The sequence below is a fragment of the Oncorhynchus masou genome, chromosome 29, assembly GCF_036934945.1.
Source record: "Oncorhynchus masou masou isolate Uvic2021 chromosome 29, UVic_Omas_1.1, whole genome shotgun sequence".
Classification (NCBI taxonomy): Eukaryota; Metazoa; Chordata; class Actinopteri; order Salmoniformes; family Salmonidae; genus Oncorhynchus; species Oncorhynchus masou.
In genome coordinates, this window is record NC_088240.1 from 5,041,534 (window position 1) to 5,066,734 (window position 25,201).

General features: G+C 42.5%; 1 protein-coding gene across 3 annotated transcripts; it reads left to right on the forward strand.

The window, feature by feature from the left end:
* Positions 1-24,817, forward strand: LOC135518922 (interferon-induced GTP-binding protein Mx2-like). Of its 3 annotated transcripts, none has more exons than XM_064943877.1 (15): positions 1-107; positions 9,029-9,063; positions 9,400-9,581; positions 10,122-10,256; positions 11,832-11,986; positions 12,635-12,773; positions 12,854-13,052; positions 13,500-13,578; positions 13,751-13,873; positions 15,761-15,893; positions 16,075-16,233; positions 22,074-22,150; positions 22,494-22,712; positions 23,481-23,706; positions 24,265-24,817. In XM_064943877.1, exons 1-14 carry the CDS (start codon positions 81-83, stop codon positions 23,700-23,702), a joined length of 1,884 nt encoding a protein of 627 aa, XP_064799949.1. In that variant the 5' UTR covers positions 1-80; the 3' UTR covers positions 23,703-23,706; positions 24,265-24,817. The 3 variants fall into 3 exon arrangements, with proteins under 3 accessions (XP_064799949.1, XP_064799951.1, XP_064799950.1); XM_064943878.1 differs by having other exon boundaries at positions 101-189; XM_064943879.1 differs by lacking the exon at positions 9,029-9,063 and having other exon boundaries at positions 12-107.
* Positions 24,818-25,201: the final 384 nt, after the last annotated feature.

Here is a 25,201-nt window from a genome sequence, read left to right on the forward strand (position 1 = left end):
ATTTTGCTTTACATGAAAGGTGATAGACTCAAGCTGTAGACCTATACTGCTCTGTGACCCTGACTCAACACACAACCTGCATGTCTGAAAGTGTCAACGATTTCAAAGTAAGTGTGCATTTAAATGGACAAGATCAGGGTTTCTTCAACTATAGGTCGGGATCCAAAGTGGGCCGTGAGCGAGTGAGAGGTGAGTCGCAAGTTATATAAAATAAATATATAATCGCACTCTATTTCTTCCTAATGTGAGTCTTTGGAGGACGATTTGGGTCATGGGATGACGGTAAGTTTCTAATTTGGGTCTCTAGAGGATGATTTGGGTCATGGGATGATGGTCAGTTTCTAATTTGGGTCTCTAGAGGATGATTTGGGTCATGGGATGACGGTCAGTTTCTAATTTGGGTCTCTAGAGGATGATTTGGGTCATGGGATGACGGTCAGTTTCTAATTTGGGTCTCTAGAGGATGATTTGGGTCATGGGATGACGGTCAGTTTCTAATTTGGGTCTCCAGCTGAAAAAGTTTAAGAACCCCTTAGAATCCTTATTAACTCTGTTCAGTTCCATTGAAGGTGGTGCTGTTATCATCTAAGGCAGGGTTACCTCAATCTACATTGAAAGGACTAAAACCAAATGAAACTGTAGAAATAATGGTCCACATTTATACCAGTGGTTTCCACTGATCTGTACTTGACTATTTATATTTTTATACTTTTACTTCACTACATTCCTAAAGGAAATAATGTACTTTTTACTCCATACATTTTACCTGACACCCAAAAGTACTCATTACGTTTTGAAAGCTTAGCAGGACAGGAAAATGGTCAAATTCACGCACTTATCAAAACAACACACGGTCATCCCTTCTGCCTCTGATCTGTCAGACTGACTAAACACAAATGCATCTTTTGTAAATGATGTCTGAGTGTTGGAGTGTGCCCCTGGCTATCCATACATTTAAAAAACAAGAAAATATTTGCATCTGCTGTGCTTAAAATAAGGAATTTTAAATGATTCATACTCTACTTTCACTTTTGATACTTAAGTATTTTTCAGCAATTACATTTACCTTTGATACTTAAGTATATTTTAAACCAAATACTTTTAGACTTTTACTCAAGTAGTATTTTACTGGGTGAGTTACTTTCACTTGAGTAACTTTCTATTGAGGTATCTCAACTTTTACTCAAGTAGGACAATGAGGTACTTTTTCCACCACTGGTGGATTCCAAACAGTGGGGCGGGGTGGCCGGTGGAGGAGTTCATTTATTTTTATTAACTCAGTCTGGCTTTCAACTTATTCTTGAATGTTGTAATAGTAGAATAATATTGGAGAGTGCATCACCAGTTTTACTCTTCTCATGTCAGTCATTTTATACCTTAGAGAGCCATTTATAACTTGTCAGAAATGTCCAGATAAACTAGCCCATGTACTGAATATTTGTAATTTCAAAAAAATCTATTTTCTGAACAAGAGAGCTGAGGTCTGTTTTCAAATATTAAAGGCATTTCTGTAGAATAATCGCAGCTCTGTAATACTTAATAATGAGATCTGATTGGTCCAATGCTGTACATTTGATTATTGGTAATTGGGGGAATTGCTTGCCAACTTTTTGGGTAACAATTTATTTGAACATGTCATAAAGGTTCATAACATGTCATAAACGGACATAAATATGTCATGATCGTGTTATGACAAAGATATTGCTGTATTTTCTAGACTTATGACAGCCTATGACACACCCACAGCCTGATACCTTATAACGCAGCATAATAGTGGACCTATTACGATGTTATGATAGTGTTATGATGCAGAACATTTGATGTCTGTCTGAAATTCAGTGAAACCCATTCCCATATAAGCCTTGTTACTATAGTCACACCTATATTAGGTTTAGATCGGCCAATTCATGTTAAAGTGAGTCTTCATATGTAAATGAGCGGTCTGGCAAATCCAATACAGTACAACACATTACTGAGTACCAATCATTTTTAAGCATAGTGGTGGCTGCATCATGTTATGTGTATTCTTGTAATCGTTAAGGACTGGGGAGTTTTTCAGGAAAAAAAGAAACGGAATAGAACTAAGCACAGGCAAAATCGCAGAGGAAAATCTGGTTTAGTCTCATTTCTATCTATAGAAAAGTTTGTGGTCATACGCACATCCTTCAACATAGGTGCTGGGTACTATTATTACAGAATACTAGTATTGAACAAGAAGGTCCGCCCATTGCTCCCAATTCACCGCTTGATTGACTACGTTTCGATCCGAAACGGATCTTCGTCAGGTCAAACACATCCCAAAATATACATATTTCATCTCACATTGAGGACATGACGCACGGTGGGTGCAGAAAAACAGTTGTATATCTATATATATATATATATATATATATATATATATATATATATATATATATATATATAGTAACAAGTAGTTAAAGAGCAGCAGTAAAACAACAATGGCAAGACTATATACAGGGGGTACGGGTACAGAGTCAATTAGTGCCTTGCGGTCGGAGGCAGTAAATTAACAATAGCGAGACAGGGGGGTTATTTGAAAGGCTGGTCATGACTCACATCACCACCATTATCCCAGAAACCCTAGACCCACCCCAAGTTGCATACCGCCCCAACAGATCCACAGACGATGCAATCTCTATTTATGAAGCAATCTCCATTTTACCTCATCTAACCGGTGTCACTCCCGGTACAGAGTCAATGTGTAATGGCAGCAGGTAGTTAAGGTAATATGTACATGTAGGTAGAATTATTAAAGTGACAATGCATAGATGATAACAACAGAGTGTAGCAATGGTGTAAAATAGGGGGGGGCAATGCAAATTGTCAGGGTATCCAATTGATTAGATGTTCAGGAGTCTTAAGGCTTGGGGGTAGAAGCTGTTCAGAAGCCTCTTGGACCTAGACTTGGCGCTCCAGTACCTCTTGCCGTGTGGTAGCAGAGAGAACAGTCTATGACTAGGGTGGTTGGAGTCTTTGACAATTTGTAGGGCCTTCCTCTGACACTGCCTGGTATAGAGGTCCTGGATTTCAGGAAGCTTGGCCCCAGTGATGTACTGGGCAGTTCACACTACCCTCTGTAATGCCTTGCGGTCAGAGGCCAGACAGTTGCTTTATCGGACAGTGAAACAAACAGTCAGGTGGCTCTTGCTTGCGCAGCTGTTGAACATTTTGAGGATCTGAGGACATATGCCAAATCTTTGCAGTATCCTGAGGGGGAATAGGTATTGTTGTGCCCTCTTTCTGACTGTCTTGGTGTGCTTGGACCATGTTAGTCTGTTGGTGATGTGGACACCAAGGAACTTGAAGCTTTCAACCTGCTCCTTTACAGCCCCATTGATGAGAATGGGGGCGTGCTCGGTCCTCTTTTTCCTGTAGTCCACAATCATCTCCTTTGTCTTGAGGTAGAGGTTCTTTGCCTGGCACCACATGTCCAGGTCTCTGACCTCCTCCCGATAGGCTGTCTCATCAATGTCGGTGATCAGGCATACCACTGTTGTGTCATCAGCAATCTTAATGATGGTTTTGGAGTTGCATGATGGTGTTGGCCGTGCAGTCATGACTGAACACGGAGTACAGGAGGGGACTGAGCACGCACCCCTGAGGGACCACTGTGTTGAGGATCAGCGTGGCGGATGTGTTGTATGCTTAGCTGTAGCCAATGAATAGCATTCTCACATTGATGTTCCTTTTGTCCGGGTGGGAAAGGGCAGTGTGGAATGAAATAGAGGTTGCATCATCTGTGGATCTGTTGGGGCGGTATGCAAATTGGGGTGGGTCTAGGGTTTCTGGGATAATGGTGTTGATGTGAGCCATGACCAGCCTGTTCCTGGGAGAGCAGTATATCATTCTGTAAAACCACAGGGATCTGGGCCTGTTCCCGAGAAAGCAGTATATCATTCTGTAAAATCACAGGGATCTGGGCCTGTTCCCGAGAAAGCAGTATATCATTCTGTAAAATCACAGGGATCTGGGCCTGTTCCTGGAGAGCAGTATATCATTCTGTTAAATCACAGGGATCAGTATATCATTCTGTAAAATCACAGGGATCTGGGCCTGTTCCTGGGAAAGCAGTATATCATTCTGTAAAATCACAGGGATCTGGGCCTGTTCCTGGGAGAGCAGTATATCATTCTGTAAAATCACTGGGTTCTGGGAGAGCAGTCTGTTCCTGGGAGAGCAGTATATCATTCTGTTAAATCACAGGGGGCCTTCTGGGCCTGTTCACAGGGATCTGGGAGAGCAGTATATCATTCTGTAAAATCACAGGGATCTGGGCCTGTTCCTGGGAGAGCAGTATATCATTCTGTAAAATCACTGGGTTCTGGGTCTGTTCCTGGGAGAGCAGTATATCATTCTGTTAAATCACAGGGTTCTGGGCCTGTTCCTGGGAGAGCAGTATATCATTCTGTAAAATCACAGGGATCTGGGCCTGTTCCTGGGAGAGCAGTATATCATTCTGTAAAATCACAGGGATCTGGGCCTGTTCCTGGGAGAGCAGTATATCATTCTGTAAAATCACAGGGATCTGGGCCTGTTCCTGGGAGAGCAGTATATCATTCTGTTAAATCACAGGGATCTGGGCCTGTTCCTGGGAGAGCAGTATATCATTCTGTAAAATCACAGGGATCTGGGCCTGTTCCTGGGAGAGCAGTATATCATTCTGTTAAATCACAGGGATCTGGGCCTGTTCCTGGGAGAGCAGTATATCATTCTGTAAAATCACAGGGATCTGGGCCTGTTCCTGGGAGAGCAGTATATCATTCTGTAAAATCATTCTGTAGGGATCTGGGCCTGTTCCTGGGAGAGCAGTATATCATTCTGTAAAATCACAGGGATCTGGGCCTGGGAGAGCAGTATATCATTCTGTAAAATCACAGGGATCTGGGCTGTTCCTGGAGAGCAGTATATCATTCTGTTAAATCACAGGGATCTGGGCCTGTTCCTGGGAGAGCAGTATATCATTCTGTAAAATCACAGGGATCTGGGCCTGTTCCTGGGAGAGCAGTATATCATTCTGTAAAATCACAGGGATCTGGGCCTGTTCCTGGGAGAGCAGTATATCATTCTGTAAAATCACAGGGATCTGGGCCTGTTCCTGGGAGAGCAGTATATCATTCTGTATATCATTCTGTTAAATCACAGGGATCTGGGCCTGTTCCTGGGAGAGCAGTATATCATTCTGTAAAATCACAGGGATCTGGGCCTGTTCCTGGGAGAGCAGTATATCATTCTGTAAAATCACAGGGATCTGGGCCTGTTCCTGGGAGAGCAGTATATCATTCTGTAAAATCACAGGGATCTGGGCCTGTTCCTGGGAGAGCAGTATATCATTCTGTAAAATCACAGGGATCTGGGCCTGTTCCTGGGAGAGCAGTATATCATTCTGTAAAATCACAGGGATCTGGGCCTGTTCCTGGGAGAGCAGTATATCATTCTGTAAAACAGGGATCACAGGGATCTGGGCCTGTTCCTGGGGATCTGGGGCTGTTCCTGGGAGAGCAGTATATCATTCTGTTAAATCACAGGGATCTGGGGCTGTTCCTGGGAGAACAGTATATCATTCTGTAAAATCACAGGGATCTGGGCCTGTTCCTGGGAGAGCAGTATATCATTCTGTAAAATCACAGGGATCTGGGCCTGTTCCTGGGAGAGCAGTATATCATTCTGTTAAATCACAGGGATCTGGGCCTGTTCCTGGGGATCTGGGCAGTATATCATTCTGTTAAATCACAGGGATCTGGGCCTGTTCCTGGGAGAGCATTCTGTATATCATTCTGTTCCTGGGAAAATCACAGGGATCTGGGCCTGTTCCTGGGAGAGCAGTATATCATTCTGTAAAATCACAGGGATCTGGGCCTGTTCCTGGGAGAGCAGTATATCATTCTGTAAAATCACAGGGATCTGGGCCTGTTCCTGGGAGAGCAGTATATCATTCTGTAAAATCACAGGGATCTGGGCCTGTTCCTGGGAGAGCAGTATATCATTCTGTTAAATCACAGGGATCTGGGCCTGTTCCTGGGAGAGCAGTATATCATTCTGTAAAATCACAGGGATCTGGGCCTGTTCCTGGGAGAGCAGTATATCATTCTGTTAAATCACAGGGATCTGGGCCTGTTCCTGGGAGAGCAGTATATCATTCTGTTAAATCACAGGGATCTGGGCCTGTTCCTGGGAGAGCAGTATATCATTCTGTAAAATCACAGGGATCTGGGCCTGTTCCTGGGAGAGCAGTATATCATTCTGTAAAATCACAGGGATCTGGGCCTGTTCCTGGGAGAGCAGTATATCATTCTGTAAAATCACAGGGATCTGGGCCTGTTCCTGGGAGAGCAGTATATCATTCTGTTAAATCACAGGGATCTGGGCCTGTTCCTGGGAGAAATCACAGGGATCTGGGCCTATATCATTCTGTAAAATCACAGGGATCTGGGCCTGTTCCTGGGAGAGCAGTATATCATTCTGTTAAATCACAGGGATCTGGGCCTGTTCCTGGGAGAGCAGTATATCATTCTGTAAAATCACAGGGATCTGGGCCTGTTCCTGGGAGAGCAGTATATCATTCTGTTAAATCACAGGGATCTGGGCCTGTTCCTGGGAGAGCAGTATATCATTCTGTAAAATCACAGGGATCTGGGCCTGTTCCTGGGAGAGCAGTATATCATTCTGTAAAATCACAGGGATCTGGGCCTGTTCCTGGGAGAGCAGTATATCATTCTGTAAAATCACAGGGATCTGGGATCCTGTTCCTGGGAGAGCAGTATATCATTCTGTAAAATCACAGGGATCTGGGCCTGTTCCTGGGAGAGCAGTATATCATTCTGTTAAATCACAGGGATCTGGGCCTGTTCCTGGGAGAGCAGTATATCATTCTGTAAAATCACAGGGATCTGGGCCTGTTCCTGGGAGAGCAGTATATCATTCTGTTAAATCACAGGGATCTGGGCCTGTTCCTGGGAGAGCAGTATATCATTCTGTTAAATCACAGGGATCTGGGCCTGTTCCTGGGAGAGCAGTATATCATTCTGTAAAATCACAGGGATCTGGGCCTGTTCCTGGGAGAGCAGTATATCATTCTGTTAAATCACAGGGATCTGGGCCTGTTCCTGGGAGAGCAGTATATCATTCTGTAAAATCACAGGGATCTGGGCCTGTTCCTGGGAGAGCAGTATATCATTCTGTTAAATCACAGGGATCTGGGCCTGTTCCTGGGAGAGCAGTATATCATTCTGTTAAATCACAGGGATCTGGGCCTGTTCCTGGGAAAGCAGTATATCATTCTGGGATCTGGGCAGTTCCTGGGAGAGCAGTATATCATTCTGTTAAATCACAGGGATCTGGGCCTGTTCCTGGGATCTGGGCCTGTTCCTGGGAGAACAGTATATCATTCTGTAAAATCACAGGGATATATCATTCTGGGCTGGGCCTGTTCCTGGGAGAGCAGTATATCATTCTGTAAAATCACAGGGATCTGGGCCTGTTCCTGGGGATCTGGGCCTGTTCCTGGGAGAGCAGTATATCATTCTGTAAAATCACAGGGATCTGGGCCTGTTCCTGGGAGAGCAGTATATCATTCTGTAAAATCACAGGGATCTGGGCCTGTTCCTGGGAGAGCAGTATATCATTCTGTAAAATCACAGGGATCTGGGCCTGTTCCTGGGAGAGCCTTCTGTTCCTGGGAGAGCAGTATATCATTCTGTAAAATCACAGGGATCTGGGCCTGTTCCTGGGAGAGCAGTATATCATTCTGTAAAATCACAGGGATCTGGGCCTGTTCCTGGGAGAGCAGTATATCATTCTGTTAAATCACAGGGATCTGGGCCTGTTCCTGGGAGAGCAGTATATCATTCTGTAAAATCACAGGGATCTGGGCCTGTTCCTGGGATCTGGGCCTGTTCCTGGGAGCAGTATATCATTCTGTAAAATCACAGGGATCTGGGCCTGTTCCTGGGAGAGCAGTATATCATTCTGTAAAATCACAGGGATCTGGGCCTATTCCTGGGAGAGCAGTATATCATTCTGTTAAATCACAGGGTTCTGGGCCTGTTCCTGGGAGAGCAGTATATCATTCTGTAAAATCAAAATCACAGGGATCTGGGCCTGTTCCTGGGAGAGCAGTATATCATTCTGTAAAATCACAGGGATCTGGGCCTGTTCCTGGGAAGCAGTATATCATTCTGTTAAATCACAGGGATCTGGGCCTGTTCCTGGGAGAGCAGTATATCATTCTGTAAAATCACAGGGATCTGGGCCTGTTCCTGGGAGAGCAGTATATCATTCTGTTAAATCACAGGGATCTGGGCCTATTCCTGGGAGAGCAGTATATCATTCATTCACAGGGATCTGGGCCTGTTCCTGGGAAAGTATATCATTCAGGGGATCTGGGCCTGTTCCTGGGAGTATATCATTCTGTAAAATCACAGGGATCTGGGCCTGTTCCTGGGAGAGCAGTATATCATTCTGTAAAATCACAGGGATCTGGGCCTGTTCCTGGGAGAGCAGTATATCATTCTGTAAAATCACAGGGGGATCTGGGCCTGTTCCTGGGAGAGCAGTATATCATTCAGTAAAATCACAGGGATCTGGGCCTGTTCCTGGGATCATTCTGTAAAATCACAGGGATCTTGGCCTGTTCCTGGGAGAGCAGTATATCATTCTGTAAAATCACAGGGATCTGGGCCTGTTCCTGGGAGAGCAGTATATCATTCTGTAAAATCACAGGGATCTGGGCCTATTCCTGGGAGAGCAGTATATCATTCTGTTAAATCACAGGGTTCTGGGCCTGTTCCTGGGAGAGCAGTATATCAGTGTATAATTCTGTATATCATTCAGGAAGGTGTTCTTAATGTTTGGTATACCCAGTGTTTTACAGTTGGCAAATTGTATCTCCTCTTATGTTATAGTGATGTGATGATTTAGATTATAATAACTTTAGTTCAAAATACAGATGCATTGCTGTTATTCTGTATTTTCAATGAAATGGTTTAGCTTTCATTCTCTTTTATTTCAGGGGGAGAAAGAAATGTCTCATGATGACGGACCGAGGTGGGACATGAATCAGTTTTTGGTTTTGAACTTATGAAGGCCTCCATTTTCCACTTGTTATTGCACCCTTGCAGTACTACTCTGTACTACACACTACAACAATACTATGATCCTAATTCTGAATGTTATGGTGATTATTTATACAGTGTGAAATTGTGTGAAATGTTGTTAATGGTGCAGCTTTAACATATTTGGGGAATACATTTTCTCGTACGCCAAATTATAGTTAGTTACTAAATAGAAAAACGGTGTAAAAGAATGAATTTAGCCATGCATGTCTATCAACAAATTAACCATTCATAATGGCATTGTTCTGTACCCCTGACATACCCTCAGTATGTTCCAAGACCTGCTGGCGGAGAGGGTCCGGCCCTTCATTGACCTTGTAGACGACATGAGATCCATAGGGATAGATAAGGAGCTGCCACTGCCATCCATTGCTGTGGTGGGAGACCAGAGTTCAGGAAAGAGCTCTGTGCTTGAGACCCTTTCTGGGGTGGCGCTGCCCAGAGGGACTGGTGAGATTCTGTATTGTTTTCTGAACATACAAAAAACTTAGTATTTTAAATGTCATTCCTAAATCACCCAAAGTCTCTGAAAGCGGTTGTGTAACTTAGACATGATTTGGGCATTGACTCGTTTTTGGTTTGAAGATGCTGAAGTTGGCGATTGATGCCAGTGGCTAGGTAAACAACCCTGAAGCAGGTTTTCACACTGTCCTTGTCCATAGACGAGGTCAGGAAACAGACAGTACAATAGGACCACAGAGACACGGACATTACTGAAATGTTTTGAACCGTTCTAGATTACCAGAGCAAAACTTTACAGAAAATGTTAACTGTACATGAGTTTTCTAACCATTTATGCAGACACTGTAAATGTCTGACATGCTTTCTGAACATTAGAGCAACCTTGTTGTCTGTAGCCTGCAGAGGTTATATATGTATCATGAAATTCATGTCCCGGTCCATTGTTGACTGTACTGTCATATTGATTGTTGTATTGATTGTTCTGTAATACAGTATAATGATCTGTCATTGGTACTTCCTTGTTTCCAGGTATTGTCACCAGGTGCCCACTGCTACTTAAACTCTGTAACGACAGGACAGTGAAATGGGAGGCTGTCATCTCATACGGAGGGAAAGACTTTGAGTTTGACGAACCTTCAGAAGTCGTGAGACATGTTGAACAAGGTCAGATGGGAACGAACACACACAAACACACAGACTGGGTAGCCTAGTGGTTAGAGTGTTGGACGAGTAACCGCAAGTTCAAACCCCCGAGTTCTGCCCCTGAACAGGCAGTTAACCCACTGTTCCAAGGCCATCATTGAAAATAAGAATTTGTTCTTAATTAACTGACTTGCCTGGTTAAATAAAGGTAAAATAAAAAAATAAAAAAACACACAGACATATTGTTCTATACTGTACATTAACCAGAGGAGGCTCCTCAGAGGAGGAAGGGGAGGACAATCCTCCTCAGTGAATTTCAGAAACATTTAAAAACGTATATTTAAAAAAAATAAAACTATACTAAATATAGCCCTATGTCCACCCAATCAAAGGATCAGAGAATGTATATATTACAGAGTGCATAATGTACAGCTAGCTAGCACTGCAATACATAACATGTGGCGAGTAGGTTATTGAAATAGAGAGAAAGGGAGCTAGCTATATTTCAAATTATTTTCACTTTCACTTGCTTAGCTTGCGAAGTTAGCTAGCTAGTTTAGCCCACTCAGACACCAGGCCCAAACAGAGAGTGATGGCTATGGCTATCCAACGAAGTAACTCTTCCATGTCAAGGTAAGTTTAATGAATTGTTAGCCACTGATGCCCTACCGATGTAACTGCTAAACTGCTTGCTGCTGACTGAACACTGTTGTGTTCAGTCAGTTGTACTGCATGTTGTACTGCATGATTGTAGCAGGTTTACTAACGTGTTAGCTCTAGTAGCTATGTTGACTGTGATGATTTAATATGGTGACAACGATGCCGGCTGTGTGTAGCTCTGATATGAAGGTTTGGCTTGGAAAGGTTTTTTCGGCTGGTCATAGACAGCTGATGTGTTGTGCACTGAAGTCCACAAGCAAAGGGTAAAGGTGAGAGGAGGGGAGCGCGTAGATGGGAGGAGGATTTATACATACAATGATCACAGGGATCATGCTGTTTGTATTTGGCTGCTCTGAAAGTGAACTGTGATTGCCTGTGATCAGAGATGTTTTCATTCCACCAATTCTGTTGAAAAATGTTTCTTAAAAGGAACCAAATGGAACGAAACGGGGATAAACATCCCTGAATTTGTCCAATAGAAACTCTCGTTTGCAACTGTTGGACTAATGATTACACCCTAGATCAGCTTGATGCAGGCAAGAGTGTGCAAGATGGTATTGAATGTGTCGGTGTCTGTCACCTTGACTACTAAACATTCTCTCAACTTCTGCACCTGCGTTGTAAACTTTCATTCATAGGTTAGGTTGTAGTATGATGAGTATGATCTACTAGCCTAAACCTATTGATGTTACATTGTGCTGGGTGAATGGAATATGAATGACAGTCATCCAATAGGCTGTAATAGAAATATGGCCATGCTCATTAATATATATTGTTCTCTCTTATCTTAAACGGCACATACTGCCACTGACATGGACATATCTATTATAATTTAACTACATAATATATATTATAATAAGATTAGTTCTATCTGGGTATAAGACAGACAAACAAACAATCAATAATATCATCAATATTTTCCCATTGATTTAACAGCTCAGAACATGTTAGCTGGAAAGGGAGTGGGGATATGTGAAGACCTGATCACTCTAAAGATCACATCCTCCACGGTGTGTGACCTCAGTCTGATTGACTTACCAGGGATCACCAGGGTGGCAGTGAAAGGACAACCAGAAGACATTGGAGTCCAAGTAAGTTTGTCGTTAGAGTGTTTAGCTTTTGGACTTTGTCCAGTACATTGTTTGGTTCTCATGACTCTTGGTTCTTATCTCATGATTCACTAAGGTATGAATTGTTTTAGCCACGTGTACAGACTTTATACCATAATTGCTAGCAAGGTACATCTAGTAGCTACGATGGTTGATTCTGGAGAAATGTACTTTGAATGTGTTGACGTTGAGGAAAGTTGAGCGTCAGAACCATGAAGAACAGAGTGCTGTCACGCTCTCCCTCCCTGGCGCCAGGCTACCCGTCATCATTACAAACATGTTACCAACATTACGCGCAGCTGCGCTCATTGAACTCACCTGGACTCCTTCACCTTGTTGATTACCCCCTGTATATCTGTCTGTTCCTTGGTTGTGTTCCCTGTGTCCGCATTGTTCTGTGTTGTGTTTGTTATGGGGTCCTGTCCAGACGCTATTCCTGTTCCGTTTCATGTCCGCCAGTTATTAAAACTCCCTCTACCTGCTTCTAATCTCCTGCCCTACCAAGTGCCCCACACAGGGTGATATCCCGGTAACAAGCGGTCTGATACCCTCTCGTGGATTAATCACATAACTCCTTCAAAGGCTTGAATCCTGACTGCTTTGTCACATTCTTCTTCCTTTTTTTGCTAGATCAATAATCTCATTTCGAAATTCATAAAGAATAAGAGAACCATTATTTTGGTGGTGGTACCATGTAATGTTGACATAGCAACAACAGAGGCCCTGAAAATGGCACAACAAGTGGATCCTGATGGCACAAGAACTCTGGGTAAAGAAATTGTATATAGGAATGTATTTTTTTTACGGTTTTGGTATTAGTAAAGTTAATCCTTTTAATTTGTCTTTAAGCCATTCTGACAAAGCCAGACCTGATAGACCCGGGAGCAGAGAAGAATGTGTTGGAAATTGTCCACAATAGAGTCATCTTTCTCAGTATGGGCTATGTCATTGTGAAATGTCGTGGTCAAAAGCAAATTGATGAAAACATGTCAATAACCCGTGCGATTGAGGACGAGCTGGAATTCTTCCAAAATCACCAGCTCTTCGGGTAAAATGTGTTCTTGCCATGTGTTTAGTAAACTTGCATCTTTGTTTTTCATGACTTTATATCTGAAAATGTTCAGGGCCCCAAACTGTGGGTTTCCGGATTTTATGAAAAATAATATTTTTCCAGATATCCTTTGAGAGTAGTTCCATATAGTGTTGAGGAATGAGAGTCCTCCCCTCCCTTCCCTTACATTTCTGCGTATTGTACTTTTTAACATTCAAAATCAAATGGCTCAATGATCCTTGGTATAATCATACAACATTTCCATACGTTAGCTTAGCACATATCTCTAGCTTAAACAGATGGACCTATTTTTGGGTATTTATTAAGTTAATTAGATATCTGTGGGGGCGTGACCATTGTAGGTCAAAGGTTATACCATACCAGGTTATGGCCAATTTTTGGGATGAATTACTGTGTTATATTTCTCTCCCTTACAATGTATAGATCCCTCGTGCGTGAGGAGAAGGCAACCATCAAGTGCCTAGCCAACAAGCTCACCAATGCCCTGGTCAAACAGATCAAGGTCAGTCCAACCACATACCATTTACATTACATTTAAGTCATTTAGCAGACGCTCTTATCCAGAGCGACTTACATACCCTATGGTTATCTGTTCCCCTTACACCCAGTGCACACTGGAAAACATGTGGTCTGGTACCTATTAATAGTTAACTTGTATGTTTGCTCCTGGTCAGACATATCTTCCCCAGATGTCTGAGAAGATAAAGGAGCAGCTGGTGGAGGTAAAGAATTTGTTGAATAAATTAGAGGGCGGGCCTCCCGTGGAACCTGAAGAGAAGAGGAAGTACCTCATTCAGGTGAGTACATATTTCACCTTTCCGTCTTTCAGCTTCGTAAACTTCTTCTTTTGTACAACATTTCAATAAAAATGTATGATGTAGGGTTGGAAGCAATACTGTTGCACAGTAGTCCAGGTGTGTTAATGTCATTGTTTTGGTAAATTGTCAGTAGAATGTCCTATAGAGAATTTGGGCATTGGTACTTGGTGTAAAGGCATCAGTTATGTTGCACATCCTCTGCCATTTGGATTGGTCAGATTTGCAACACATGTGTAAGAGTAAACGTACTGTCCAGAAAAGAACTAAAACAGCATTTAAATGTTCTCCTCTCCCACTTCCTCCACTCTCCTTCCTTAATTTCCCCTGATTATGTTTGTCACCAGGTTAATAAACAATACCTTGCTTTGACAGCTGATTTTACAAAAACACTTGGACAAGCCACTGTAAGATAGTTCTTTTTTAAACTTCTTATGTCTGGGGACAGTATTGAGTAGCTTGGATGAATAAGGTGCCCAGAGTAAATTCCCTGCTACTAAGTCCCAGAAGTTAAGATATACATATGATTAGTAAATTTGAATATATAACACTCTGAAGTTTTGAAAACTGTTTGAAAGATGTCTGAGTATAACAGAACTCATATGGCAGGCAAAAACCTGAGAAACAATCCAACCAGGATGTGGGAAATCTGAGGTTTGTCGTTTTTCAACTCATTCCCTATTGAAGATACAGTGGGATATTGGTCATGTTGCACTAAGGCTTCCACTAGATGTCAACAGTCTTTAGAACCTTGTTTGATGCTTCTACTGTGAGGTTTGGGCGAATGAGAGTGGATCAGAAGTCTGCCGGAGAGCCACGAGCTCAGTCTCGCGCGTTCATGTGATAGCGAGCTCTGTTCAATTGCATTTCTACTGAGAAAGGAATTCTCCGGTTGGACATTATTGAAAATATATGTTAACATCCTAAAGATGTATAGAATCAATCGTTTGAAGTGTTTCTACGGACTATAGCGGAACTTTTTGACTTGTTGTCTGCTCTTAGTGAACGCGCTTCATGAATTTTGATTTGTTTACCAAACGCGCTAACAAAAGGAGATATTTTGACATAAATGATGGACATTATCGAACAAAACAAATATTTATTGTGAAACTGGGATTCCTGGGAGTCCATTCTGATGAATATCATCAAAGGTAAGTGAATATTTATAATGTTATTTCTGACTTCTGTTGACTCCACAACATGGCGCATATCTGTATGGCTTGTTTGGGCGCTGAGCGCTGTACTCAGATTATTGCATGGTTTGCTTTTTCGTTAGTTTTTTTTAAATCTGACTCAGCGGTTGCATTAAGGAAAAGTTTATCTAAAGTTCCATGTATAATTCTTATATTTTCATCAACATTTATGATGAGTTTTTCTGTAAATTGATGTGGCTCTCTGCAAAATCACTGGATGTTTTTGGAACTTCTGAACATAACGCGCCAATGTATACTGAGATTTTTTCAATAATATGAACTTTATCAAACAAAACATACATATTGTATAATATGAAGTCCTATGAGTGTCATATGATGAAGATCATCAAAGGTTAGTGATTAATTTATCTCTATTTCTGCTTTTTGTGACTCCTCTCTTCGGCTGAAAAAATGGCTGTGTTTTTCTGTGAACAATCATTTGTGGTACATTTCTGTAAAGCCTATTTGAAATCAGACACTGTGGTGGGATTAACAAGAAGTGTATCTTTAAATTGGTGTGAAATACTGGTATGTTTGAGGAATTTTAATTACGTCTTCTGTAGAAGACGTAAGGATGGATGTGTCTTGTGGAGACATTTCAATAAACAGTCATCTAAAATACCTAAATAATAAACATTTTTACAGGTATGTTTCATTGTTATGTTTCCTTCTCCAGGTCATAACAGATTTCAATGAGCAGATTACCCAACTGTCCAAAGGGGATATTATCGTTGAGGAGAATCTGTTTGTTCTCATGCGAAAGGAATTTACACAGTGGATGAAATGTTTGGAAAATGACAAATCAAACTGTAGGTACAATTTGAATAGCTCAAGTATTGCTCATCTCAATACCATGTATAACCAAAAAATATTTATGTTTCTAAATATCCCTAATATTTACTGATATAATTATTATACTACTAATAGCTATGTCATACAACAGTGATTATAATCTCCAATAAATGATTAACACTGTTTTCCTCATTTTAGACCACAAAGTAGTGCAACAAGTGGTGGATGAATATGATCAGGAGCACAGGGGAAGTGAGCTGCCAGGATTCAGTAACTACAGGGTATTTCAACATGTTGTTCAGAAACTAGTGGCTGAACTTAAGAGACCAGCCATGACGACACTACAGAAAATCAGAGGTAAGTGACCAAAATGCCTTGTCTCGTCTACTCCATATCTCCCCTCTGGCGCTTGTTGTCACCAGTTTATTCATTATTACGCACACCTGTCACCATCGTTACGCGCACCTGCGCCTCAAACTCACCTGGACTCCATCACCTTCCTGATTACCTCCCCTATTTCTGTCACTCCTTTTGGGTTTTTCCTCAGGTGTTATTGTTTCTGTTCCTGTGTTTCTGTCTGTACTTCTCATGTTTCTTGTTTTGTTTCATGTTGATTTGTTTATTCTATTCACTTCCTGTACTTGCTTCCTGTTTATTAGCGTACACGTTACAGCCCTAGGGTCTATGTGTTTTTCCAAAAGCCCCTTTATTGAACATCATGAATGGGTCTTTATGGTAGTAATGACAAGAGAAACATGCCTATTATATTAAGCATTAACACCTAAGAAAGCAGGTTTTGATGAATCACACCCCCAACCACATCATCAGGGCTGAAGTGGAGCAGGTCGAGAGCATTAAGTTCCTCAGTGTCCAAATCGCTAATGAGTTAAAATGCTCCACACGCCCACAGTAATGAGGAAGGCGAGACAGCACCACTTCAGGAGGTTGAAAAGCTTTGTCATGGTCCCTCAAATCCTCAACAAAGTTATACAGCTGCACCATTGAGAGCATCTTGACAAGCTGCAGCCCGGAAAATTGTTAAAGACTACAGCCACCCAATCCATAGACTGTTAGACTCTGCTTCTGCACGACAAACGGTTCCTGAACAGGCTCCAGAAGGCTCCAGAAGGCTCCAGAAGAGCTATCCCCAAAGCCATGAGACTGCTAACGAGCAAACAAAATGGCTACCGGACTATCAGAGTTGACCCCTTTATTTATTTGCATCTTTGCACCATCTCTATGCACGCTGTCACGCCAACACACACACACACACACACTGTCAGAACTCTACAGATGCACACACACGGTCATTCCATCAAACACACGCACACACACTGTCACTCCAACACACACACACACACTTCATTTTCTCAACCACGTAACATCTACACACATTTATACTGACTCTAAACACACACAAACAGATGCTACTCTGTTTATCATATACCCTGATGCCTCGTCAACTTACCACTATACATACAGTATCTAACCATACCAATTCAGTATCCATTCACATTGTACATATGGTACTGGAACTGACCCTGGAACTGTCCCTGTATATAACTACTGACTCTGGAACTGACCATGTATATAACTACTGACCCTGGAACTGTCCCTATATATAACTACTGACCCTGGAACTGTCCCTATATATAACTACTGACCCTGGAACTGTCCTTCAAACATAAAGATATAAAACTGTATTTTTTTGTGAAGAATCAACCAAGTTGGACACAATCATGAATTGGAATGACATTTTTGGATGTTTCAGGCTTTTTAACAAATCAAAAATATAAAACTGTAAAATTTTTTGTTAATACTTTGAATCAACAGCTGTAAGTTGGATGTCTCAATCATGAATTGAGAACTGACATTTTTTGGATGTTTCAAAACAGCTTCAGTGAGGTTGGATGGAAAAAACTGAACAGCAGTTTTCAGTTCTTTCAAGATTCTCGATTATTCAGGTCTGTACGTTACTTGGCCATTCTAACACCTGGATATGTTTATTTTTGAACCATTCCATTGTAGATTTTGCTTTATGTTTTGGATCATTGTCTTGTTGGAAGACAAATCTCCGTCCCAGTCTCAGGTCTTTTGCAGACTCCATCAGGTTTTCTTCCAGAATGGTCCTGTATTTGGCTCCATCCATCTTCCCATCAATTTTAACCATCTTCCCTGTCCCTGCTTGTAACAACGTTCTTCGTTTGTCGAAAGAGAGTCGGACCGAAATGCAGCGTGTTGGTTATTCATGTTTTTAATGAAACAAATGACGATACATGAAATAACTTATAAATACAAAAACAACAAACGGAACGTGAAAAACTGACTGCTCCTGCAGACTGACAGCTCTAGCTGCTCCATGCAGACTAGCAGCTCTAGCTGCTCCATGCAGACTGGCAGCTCTAGCTGCTCCATGCAGACTGGCAGCTCTAGCTGCTCCATGCAGACTGGCAGCTCTAGCTGCTCCATGCAGACTGGCAGCTCTAGCTGCTCCATGCTGACTGGCGGCTCTGGCTGATCCATGCAGATTGACAGCTCTGGCGGCTTCTTGCAGTCTGGCAGCTCCTTGCAGACTGGCAGCTCCATGCAGACTGGCAGCTCCATGCAGACTGGCAGCTCCTTGCAGACTGACAGCTCTAGCTGCTCCATGCAGACTAGCAGCTCTAGCTGCTCCATGCAGACTGGCAGCTCTGGCTGCTCCATGCAGACTGGCAGCTCAGGCTGCTCCGAACAGGCAGGAGGCTCCGGCAGCGGAGGAGAGAAGAAAGGCTCCGACAGCGCAGGAGAGGCGAGGCGCACTGTAGGCCTGAAGCGTGGTGCTGGAACTGGTGGTATTGGGCCGAGGACACGCACAGGAAGCCTGGTGCGGGGAGCTGCTACCGGAGGGCTGGGGTGTGGAGGTGGTACTGGATAGACCGGACCGTGCAGGCGCACTGGAGCTCTTGAGCACCGAGCCTGCCCAACCTTACCCGGTTGAATACTCTTGGTCGCCCTGCCAGTGCGGCGAGGTGGAATAGCCCGCACTGGGCTATGTAGGCGAACTGGAGACACCAAGCGCAAGGCTGGTGCCATGTAAGCCGGCCCAAGGAGACGCACTGGGGACCAGATGCGTAGAGCCGGCTTCATGGCATTTGGCTCGACGCTCAATCCAGCCCGGCCGATACGCGGAGCTGAAATATACTGCACCGGGCTATGCACCCGCACTGGGGACACCGTGCGCACCACTGCATAACACGGTGCCTGCCCGGTCTCTCTAGCCCCTCGGGAGGCACAGGGAGTTTGCGCAGGTCTCCTATCTGGCGTAGCCATACTCCCTGATAGCCCCCCCCCAAGAAATTTTTGGGGCTGATTCCCGGGCTTCCATCCACGTCGCCGTGCTGCCTCCTCATACCAGCGCCTCTCCGCTTTAGCCGCCTCTAGTTCCTCCTTGGGGCGGCGATATTCACCAGGCTGAGCCCAGGGTCCTTTTCCTTCCAGTTCTTCCTCCCATGTCCAATTCTCCAAGTGGTGCAGCCTCTCCCACTGAAGCTGCTTCTGTTGCCTCTCCTGTGGCTCCTGCCTGTTAACACGCTGCTCGGGTCCGTGTGTGGTGGGTGATTCTGTAACGACGTTCTTCGTTTGTCGAAAGAGAGTCGGACCGAAATGCAGCGGTGTTGGTTATTCATGTTTTTAATGAAACAAATGACGATACATGAAATAACTTATAAATACAAAAACAACAAACGGAACGTGAAAAACCTATACAGCCTGTCTGGTGAACACTAACACAGAGACAGGAACAATCACCCACGAAATACAAAGTGAAACCCAGGCTACCTAAATACGGTTCCCAATCAGAGACAACGAGAATCACCTGACTGTGATTGAGAACCGCCTCAGGCAGCCAAACCTATGCAACACCCCTACTCAGCCACAATCCCAATAACTAAAAAACCCCACTAAGAAATACAACAAACATAAACCCATGTCACACCCTGGCCTGACCAACTAATTAACTAAAACACAAAATACTAAGACCAAGGCGTGACACTGCTGAAGAAAAGCAGGCCCAAACCATGATGCTGCCACCACCATGTTTGACAGTGGGTATGGTTTGTTCAGGGTGATGAGCTGTGTTGCTTTTACGCCAAACATAACGTTTTCCATTGTTACCAAAAAGTTCAATTTTGGTTTCATATGACCAGAGCACCTTCTTCCACATGTTTGGTGTGTCTCCCAGGTGGCTTGTGGCAAACTTTAAACAACACTTTTTATGGATATCTTTAAGAAATGGCTTTCTTCTTGCCACTCTTCCATAAAGGCCAGATTTGTGCAATATACGACTGATTGTTGTCCTATGGACAGAGTCTCCCACCTCAGCTGTAAATCTATCGGAGTGGCAGGGTAGCCTAGTGGTTAGAGCGTTGGATTAGTAACCGGAAGGTTGTGAGTTCAAACCCCCGGGCTGACAAGGTACAAATCTGATGTTCTGCCCCTGAACAGGCAGTTAACCCACTGTACCCAGGCCGTCATTGAAAATAAGAATGTGTTCTTAACTGACTTGCCTGGTTAAATAAAGGTAAAAAAAAAAAAAAAAAAATCTCAGCAGTTCATCCAGAGTGATCATGGGCCTCTTGGTTGCATCTTTGATCAGTCTTCTCTTTGTATGAGCTGAAAGTTTAGAGGGACGGCCAGGTCTTAGTAGATTTGCAGTGGTCTGAAACTCCTTCCATTTCAATATTATCGCTTGCACAGTGCTCCTTGGGATGTTTAAAGCTTGGGAAATATTTTTGTATCCAAATCCAGCTTTAAACTTCTTCACAACAGTATCTCGGACCTGCCTGGTGTGTTCCTTGTTCTTCATGATGCTCTCTGCACTTTTAACGGACCTCTGAGACTATCACAGTGCAGGTGCATTTATACGGAGACTTGATTACACACAGGTGGATTGTATTTATCATCATTAGTCATTTAGGACAACATTGGATCATTCAGAGATCCTCACTGAACTTCTGGAGAGAGTTTGCTGCACTGAAAGTAAAGGGGCTGAATAATTTTGCACGCCCAATTCTTCAGTTTTTGATTTGTTAAAAAAGTTTGAAATATCCAATAACTGTCCTTCCACTTCATGATTGTGTCCCACTTGTTGTTGATTCTTCACAAAAAAATACAGTTTTATATCTTTGTTTGAAGCCTGAAATGTGGCAAAAGGTCGCAAAGTTCAAGGGGGCCGAATACTTTCGCAAGGCACTGTAGCTACTGACCCTGGAACTGTCCCTGTATATAGCTGCTGACCCTGGAACTGTCCCTGTATATAGCTACTGACCCTGGAACTGTCCCTGTATATAGCTACTGACCCTGGAACTGTCCCTGTATATAGCTACTGACCCTGGAACTGTCCCTGTATATAGCTACTGACCCTGGAACTGTCCCTGTATATAGCTACTGACCCTGGAACTGTCCCTGTATATAATTACTGACCCTGGAACTGTCTCTGTATATAGCTACTGACCCTGGAACTGTCCCTATATATACTTACTTGTGTTCTTATTTCTCTAATATTTTTGTCCTACTTGATGTTATTTTTATAATACTTAATTGTTGGGTTTAAAGTTTGCAAGAACGGCATTTCATTTTGCACGTGACATTTGTACTTTAATTGACTAAATAGGACATGTTGAAGGGATTGTTCACTCAAATGACAAAATGACATATTGGTCTCCTTACCCTGGAAGCAGTCTATGGACAAGGTGTGACATCAATCCATGCTTTGGTTTAACTTACCTGTTTACATTTGTCCTCTTCGTGTCCAAATGATCCTAATGTATCTCAAATTGATTGTGTAGCTCTATTTAGTTACTTATTGATTGTTTGGACATGAAGCACAAACAAATTATAATATTGGGATTATTGACTTGTAATTTGCCGGAACTATCCCTTTAAATAAAAACATTTGTTCTCTTTACCAAATACATGTCTCTTTTTAACATCTCTTTACCAAATACGTTTGTCTCTTTTAACATCTCTTTACCAAATACATTTGTCTCTTTTAACATCTCTTTACCAAATACATTTGTCTCTTTTAACATCTCTTTACCAAATACATGTCTCTTTTAACATCTCTTTACCAATACATTTGTCTCTTTTAACATCTCTTTACCAATACCTTTGTCTCTTTTTAACATCTCTTTACCAATACATTTGTTTTGGTTTTTCAGACATGGTGCAGAAGCAATTTGATCATTTGTCCAGAGAGAGCTTTAAGAATTATCCTTATCTTCATCTGGTCTCAAAGGTGATGACAATTGTAAACTGTTAAGTGCTCTGACATGATAATCCTACAATTCTCTATGCTGTGATTTCAGGATGAAATGGAATTCTTAGTGGCACTAGCAAGAAGAGAGAAAAACATGAGGCAAAGCAGCACTTAAAAATCACTATATATGTTTATGGAGAATTACAATTGACATGTTGTCCAATGTAGGATTGTAGCTTGAACTGTTCAAAAGAAAACATCAACAGACACTTAGATCATGTCGAACTGAACTTTGTTCTGAAACAGAAACAATATTTCACTGCCTCCCTGCATCCAATATTCTTTATGTCCTCATGGAATCTTCATCTTTGTTTGAACTCAGAAAAACATTGAAACAATCCAGGAAAAGCAGTCAAACATAGTGAAGGAGAGGATCGTGGAGCAGTTTGAGATGGAGATGCAGGTCTACACACAGGATGAAATCTTCAACAAAGTTATGCTAGAGGCGGAAACACATATTCTAGAAGAGGGGGAAATAGCAGAAGACAAAGAGCAAGACACCAGGAGCAAGTACCCTGGGCTGCTCAAAGCATACTATGAGGTACGACACAACACATCTACTGTGCAGTATGTATAGAATGTTCCAGAAATAAAATCTAATTTACTAAACCTGCAGCTAACATAAAACTGTCATGTTATGTAACTTGCTTATCGACAAACTCACACTTTCTCATCCCAAATGTTGAAGCTCCTGATACTCAACTAGTCTAAAGAAGCCGGTTTTATTGCTTCTTTAATCAGGACAACAGTTTTCAGCTGTGTTAACATAATTGCAAAAGGGTTTTCTAATGATCAATTAGCCTGTTAAAATTATAAACTTGGATTAGCTAACACACCGTGCCATTGGAACCCAGAAGTGATGGTTGCTGATAATGGGCCTCTGTACGCCTCTGTGGATATTTCCAGCTACAATAGTCATTTACAACATTAACAATGTCTACACTGTATTTCTGATCAACTTGATGTTATTTTAATGGACAAAAAAATGTCAAGAACAAGGACATTTCTAAGTGGCCCCAATCTTTTGAACGGTAGTGTACATTATATGGCTCTGCTCCAGCCTGTACAATGAACCCATGACATCATCAATGGGATGATCAGATCTCTAATTAATACCTTAAGACAATTGTTTCCAAAATACATTGTTGTGGCAGGGTTGCATTATGGTATTTTGCAGACCAATCCAACTCTGAGGTCTATATGTTCACCTTGCTGAGTCTTTGTTGTCATTTGGTAATCTTTTGGTTGCCTTGTGGCCATCTCATCACTTCTAGCCCTCACTCTCCATCCCAACTCACCTCTCTCGCAGATTGTGGTGCAAAGACTGGCTGACCAGGTGCCCATGATGATCTGTTACTTCATCCTGAAGCAGTCAGCCAAGATTGTGTGCAGTGAAATGCTGGATCTGCTACACAGAGACGACACTGATAACATCCTACAGGAGGATTCAGAGATCGGACAGTATCGTGCAAAGTTGCAGGCCCAAGCGGATCGCCTTCTACTGGCCAATGACAAAATCAGCAGCCTCTGAGGAGGTGATGTCTTACAGTTACAATATTCAGAGATCTTGAAAATGAAACCGATTTATAGAAGTATCACCAGATTGTTGGAAAGGTCACTTTCGGCTAAATGCTATTTATTTTAAATAAGGAGAAAAATAAGATGTATTTTGTATATTTGTCTTCAACAAATGTATAAGAATGGCTAAGATCAGTGAGATGCTGTACAGACGACCCCAGTGAAATCCTACAGGATGAACCAGAAGTCGGCCGGAAATGTAAAAGGTTGTGGGACTGTCGTGGAAATTTCCTCTATTTACCAAATAATGAGATCAAACCACACAAAAGTCAGAGTTATCACAAAGTCCATCTTTAATTATATGAGCTCCATCACAACCCTGTGACTCTCAGATCAATTCAGTGTCTATAAATGAAGTCTCTGAGAGTTCTTACACATTGCATCTGAGTTCCTTTATAGCAAAGACACACATAGCCAGACAGCATCGGCATAATTTATCGTAACTATGTTATTTTATCAAACTTAGAACCTATAACAAATTACCAATGTTACCAACTAATTCTATTCCCCAACAGGGACGAAGCGGATCGTCTTTGACTGGCCAATGACAAGCGGATCACCTTGGACTGGCCAATGACAAGCGGATCACCTTGGACTGGCCAATGACAAGCGGATCACCTTGGACTGGCCAATGACAAGCGGATCACCTTGGACTGGCCAATGACAAGCGGATCACCTTGGACTGGCCAATGACAAGCGGATCACCTTGGACTGGCCAATGACAAGCGGATCACCTTGGACTGGCCAATGACAAGCGGATCACCTTGGACTGGCCAATGACAAGATTAGTAAACGAGGGTTGACAATTTGTCAATGCAGAAATTCTGAGATGTAGCCAACAACGCCTGCAATAATTGTACCTACATTTGATCAGCATACAGAACATTTTATATGTTGGGCATCTCTACATTTGATCAAAAATGTGTTTAAAAGAAAATTATGTGACAGTTGTATCATCAAATATAACACAATGCAGATATGTTTTCATCTCAAAATTTACTGAGGAAATATGTGAAGATGGTTGATAACATTATATAAAGTGACAAATAAAATGAAGGTTGTATCCATTTTCTGCTTGGTCAGAGCAGATCAATGTTGAATAATTGTATAATGGCATTATAATTACTTGATGCCTGTTTTTTTTAAACGTGTTGAAGATCAGCGTGGCAGATGTGTTGTTACCTACCCTCACCACCTGGGGGCGGCCCGTCAGGAAGTCCAGGATCAAAGATGCAGAGGGAGGTGTTTAGTCCCAGGGTCCTCAGCTTAGTGATGTGTTGTTACCTACCCTCACCACCTGGGGTTGTTACGGCCCCCGTCAGGAAGTCCAGGATCAACAATGCAGAGTGAGGTGTTTAGTCCCAGGGTCCTCAGCTTAGTGATGTGTTGTTACCTACCCTCACCACCTGGGGGCGGCCCGTCAGGAAGTCCAGGATCAAAGATGCAGAGGGA

Bases quoted from the DNA above. Each gene is read 5' to 3' on its own strand.
- LOC135518922 (XM_064943877.1), top strand. From the start codon at position 81: ATGTCTGAAAGTGTCAACGATTTCAAA. The intron at 13,579-13,750 runs GTCAGTCCAACC...GCTCCTGGTCAG, and splicing joins CCCTGGTCAAACAGATCAAG to ACATATCTTCCCCAGATGTC. The intron at 15,894-16,074 runs GTAGGTACAATT...TCCTCATTTTAG, and splicing joins GGAAAATGACAAATCAAACT to ACCACAAAGTAGTGCAACAA.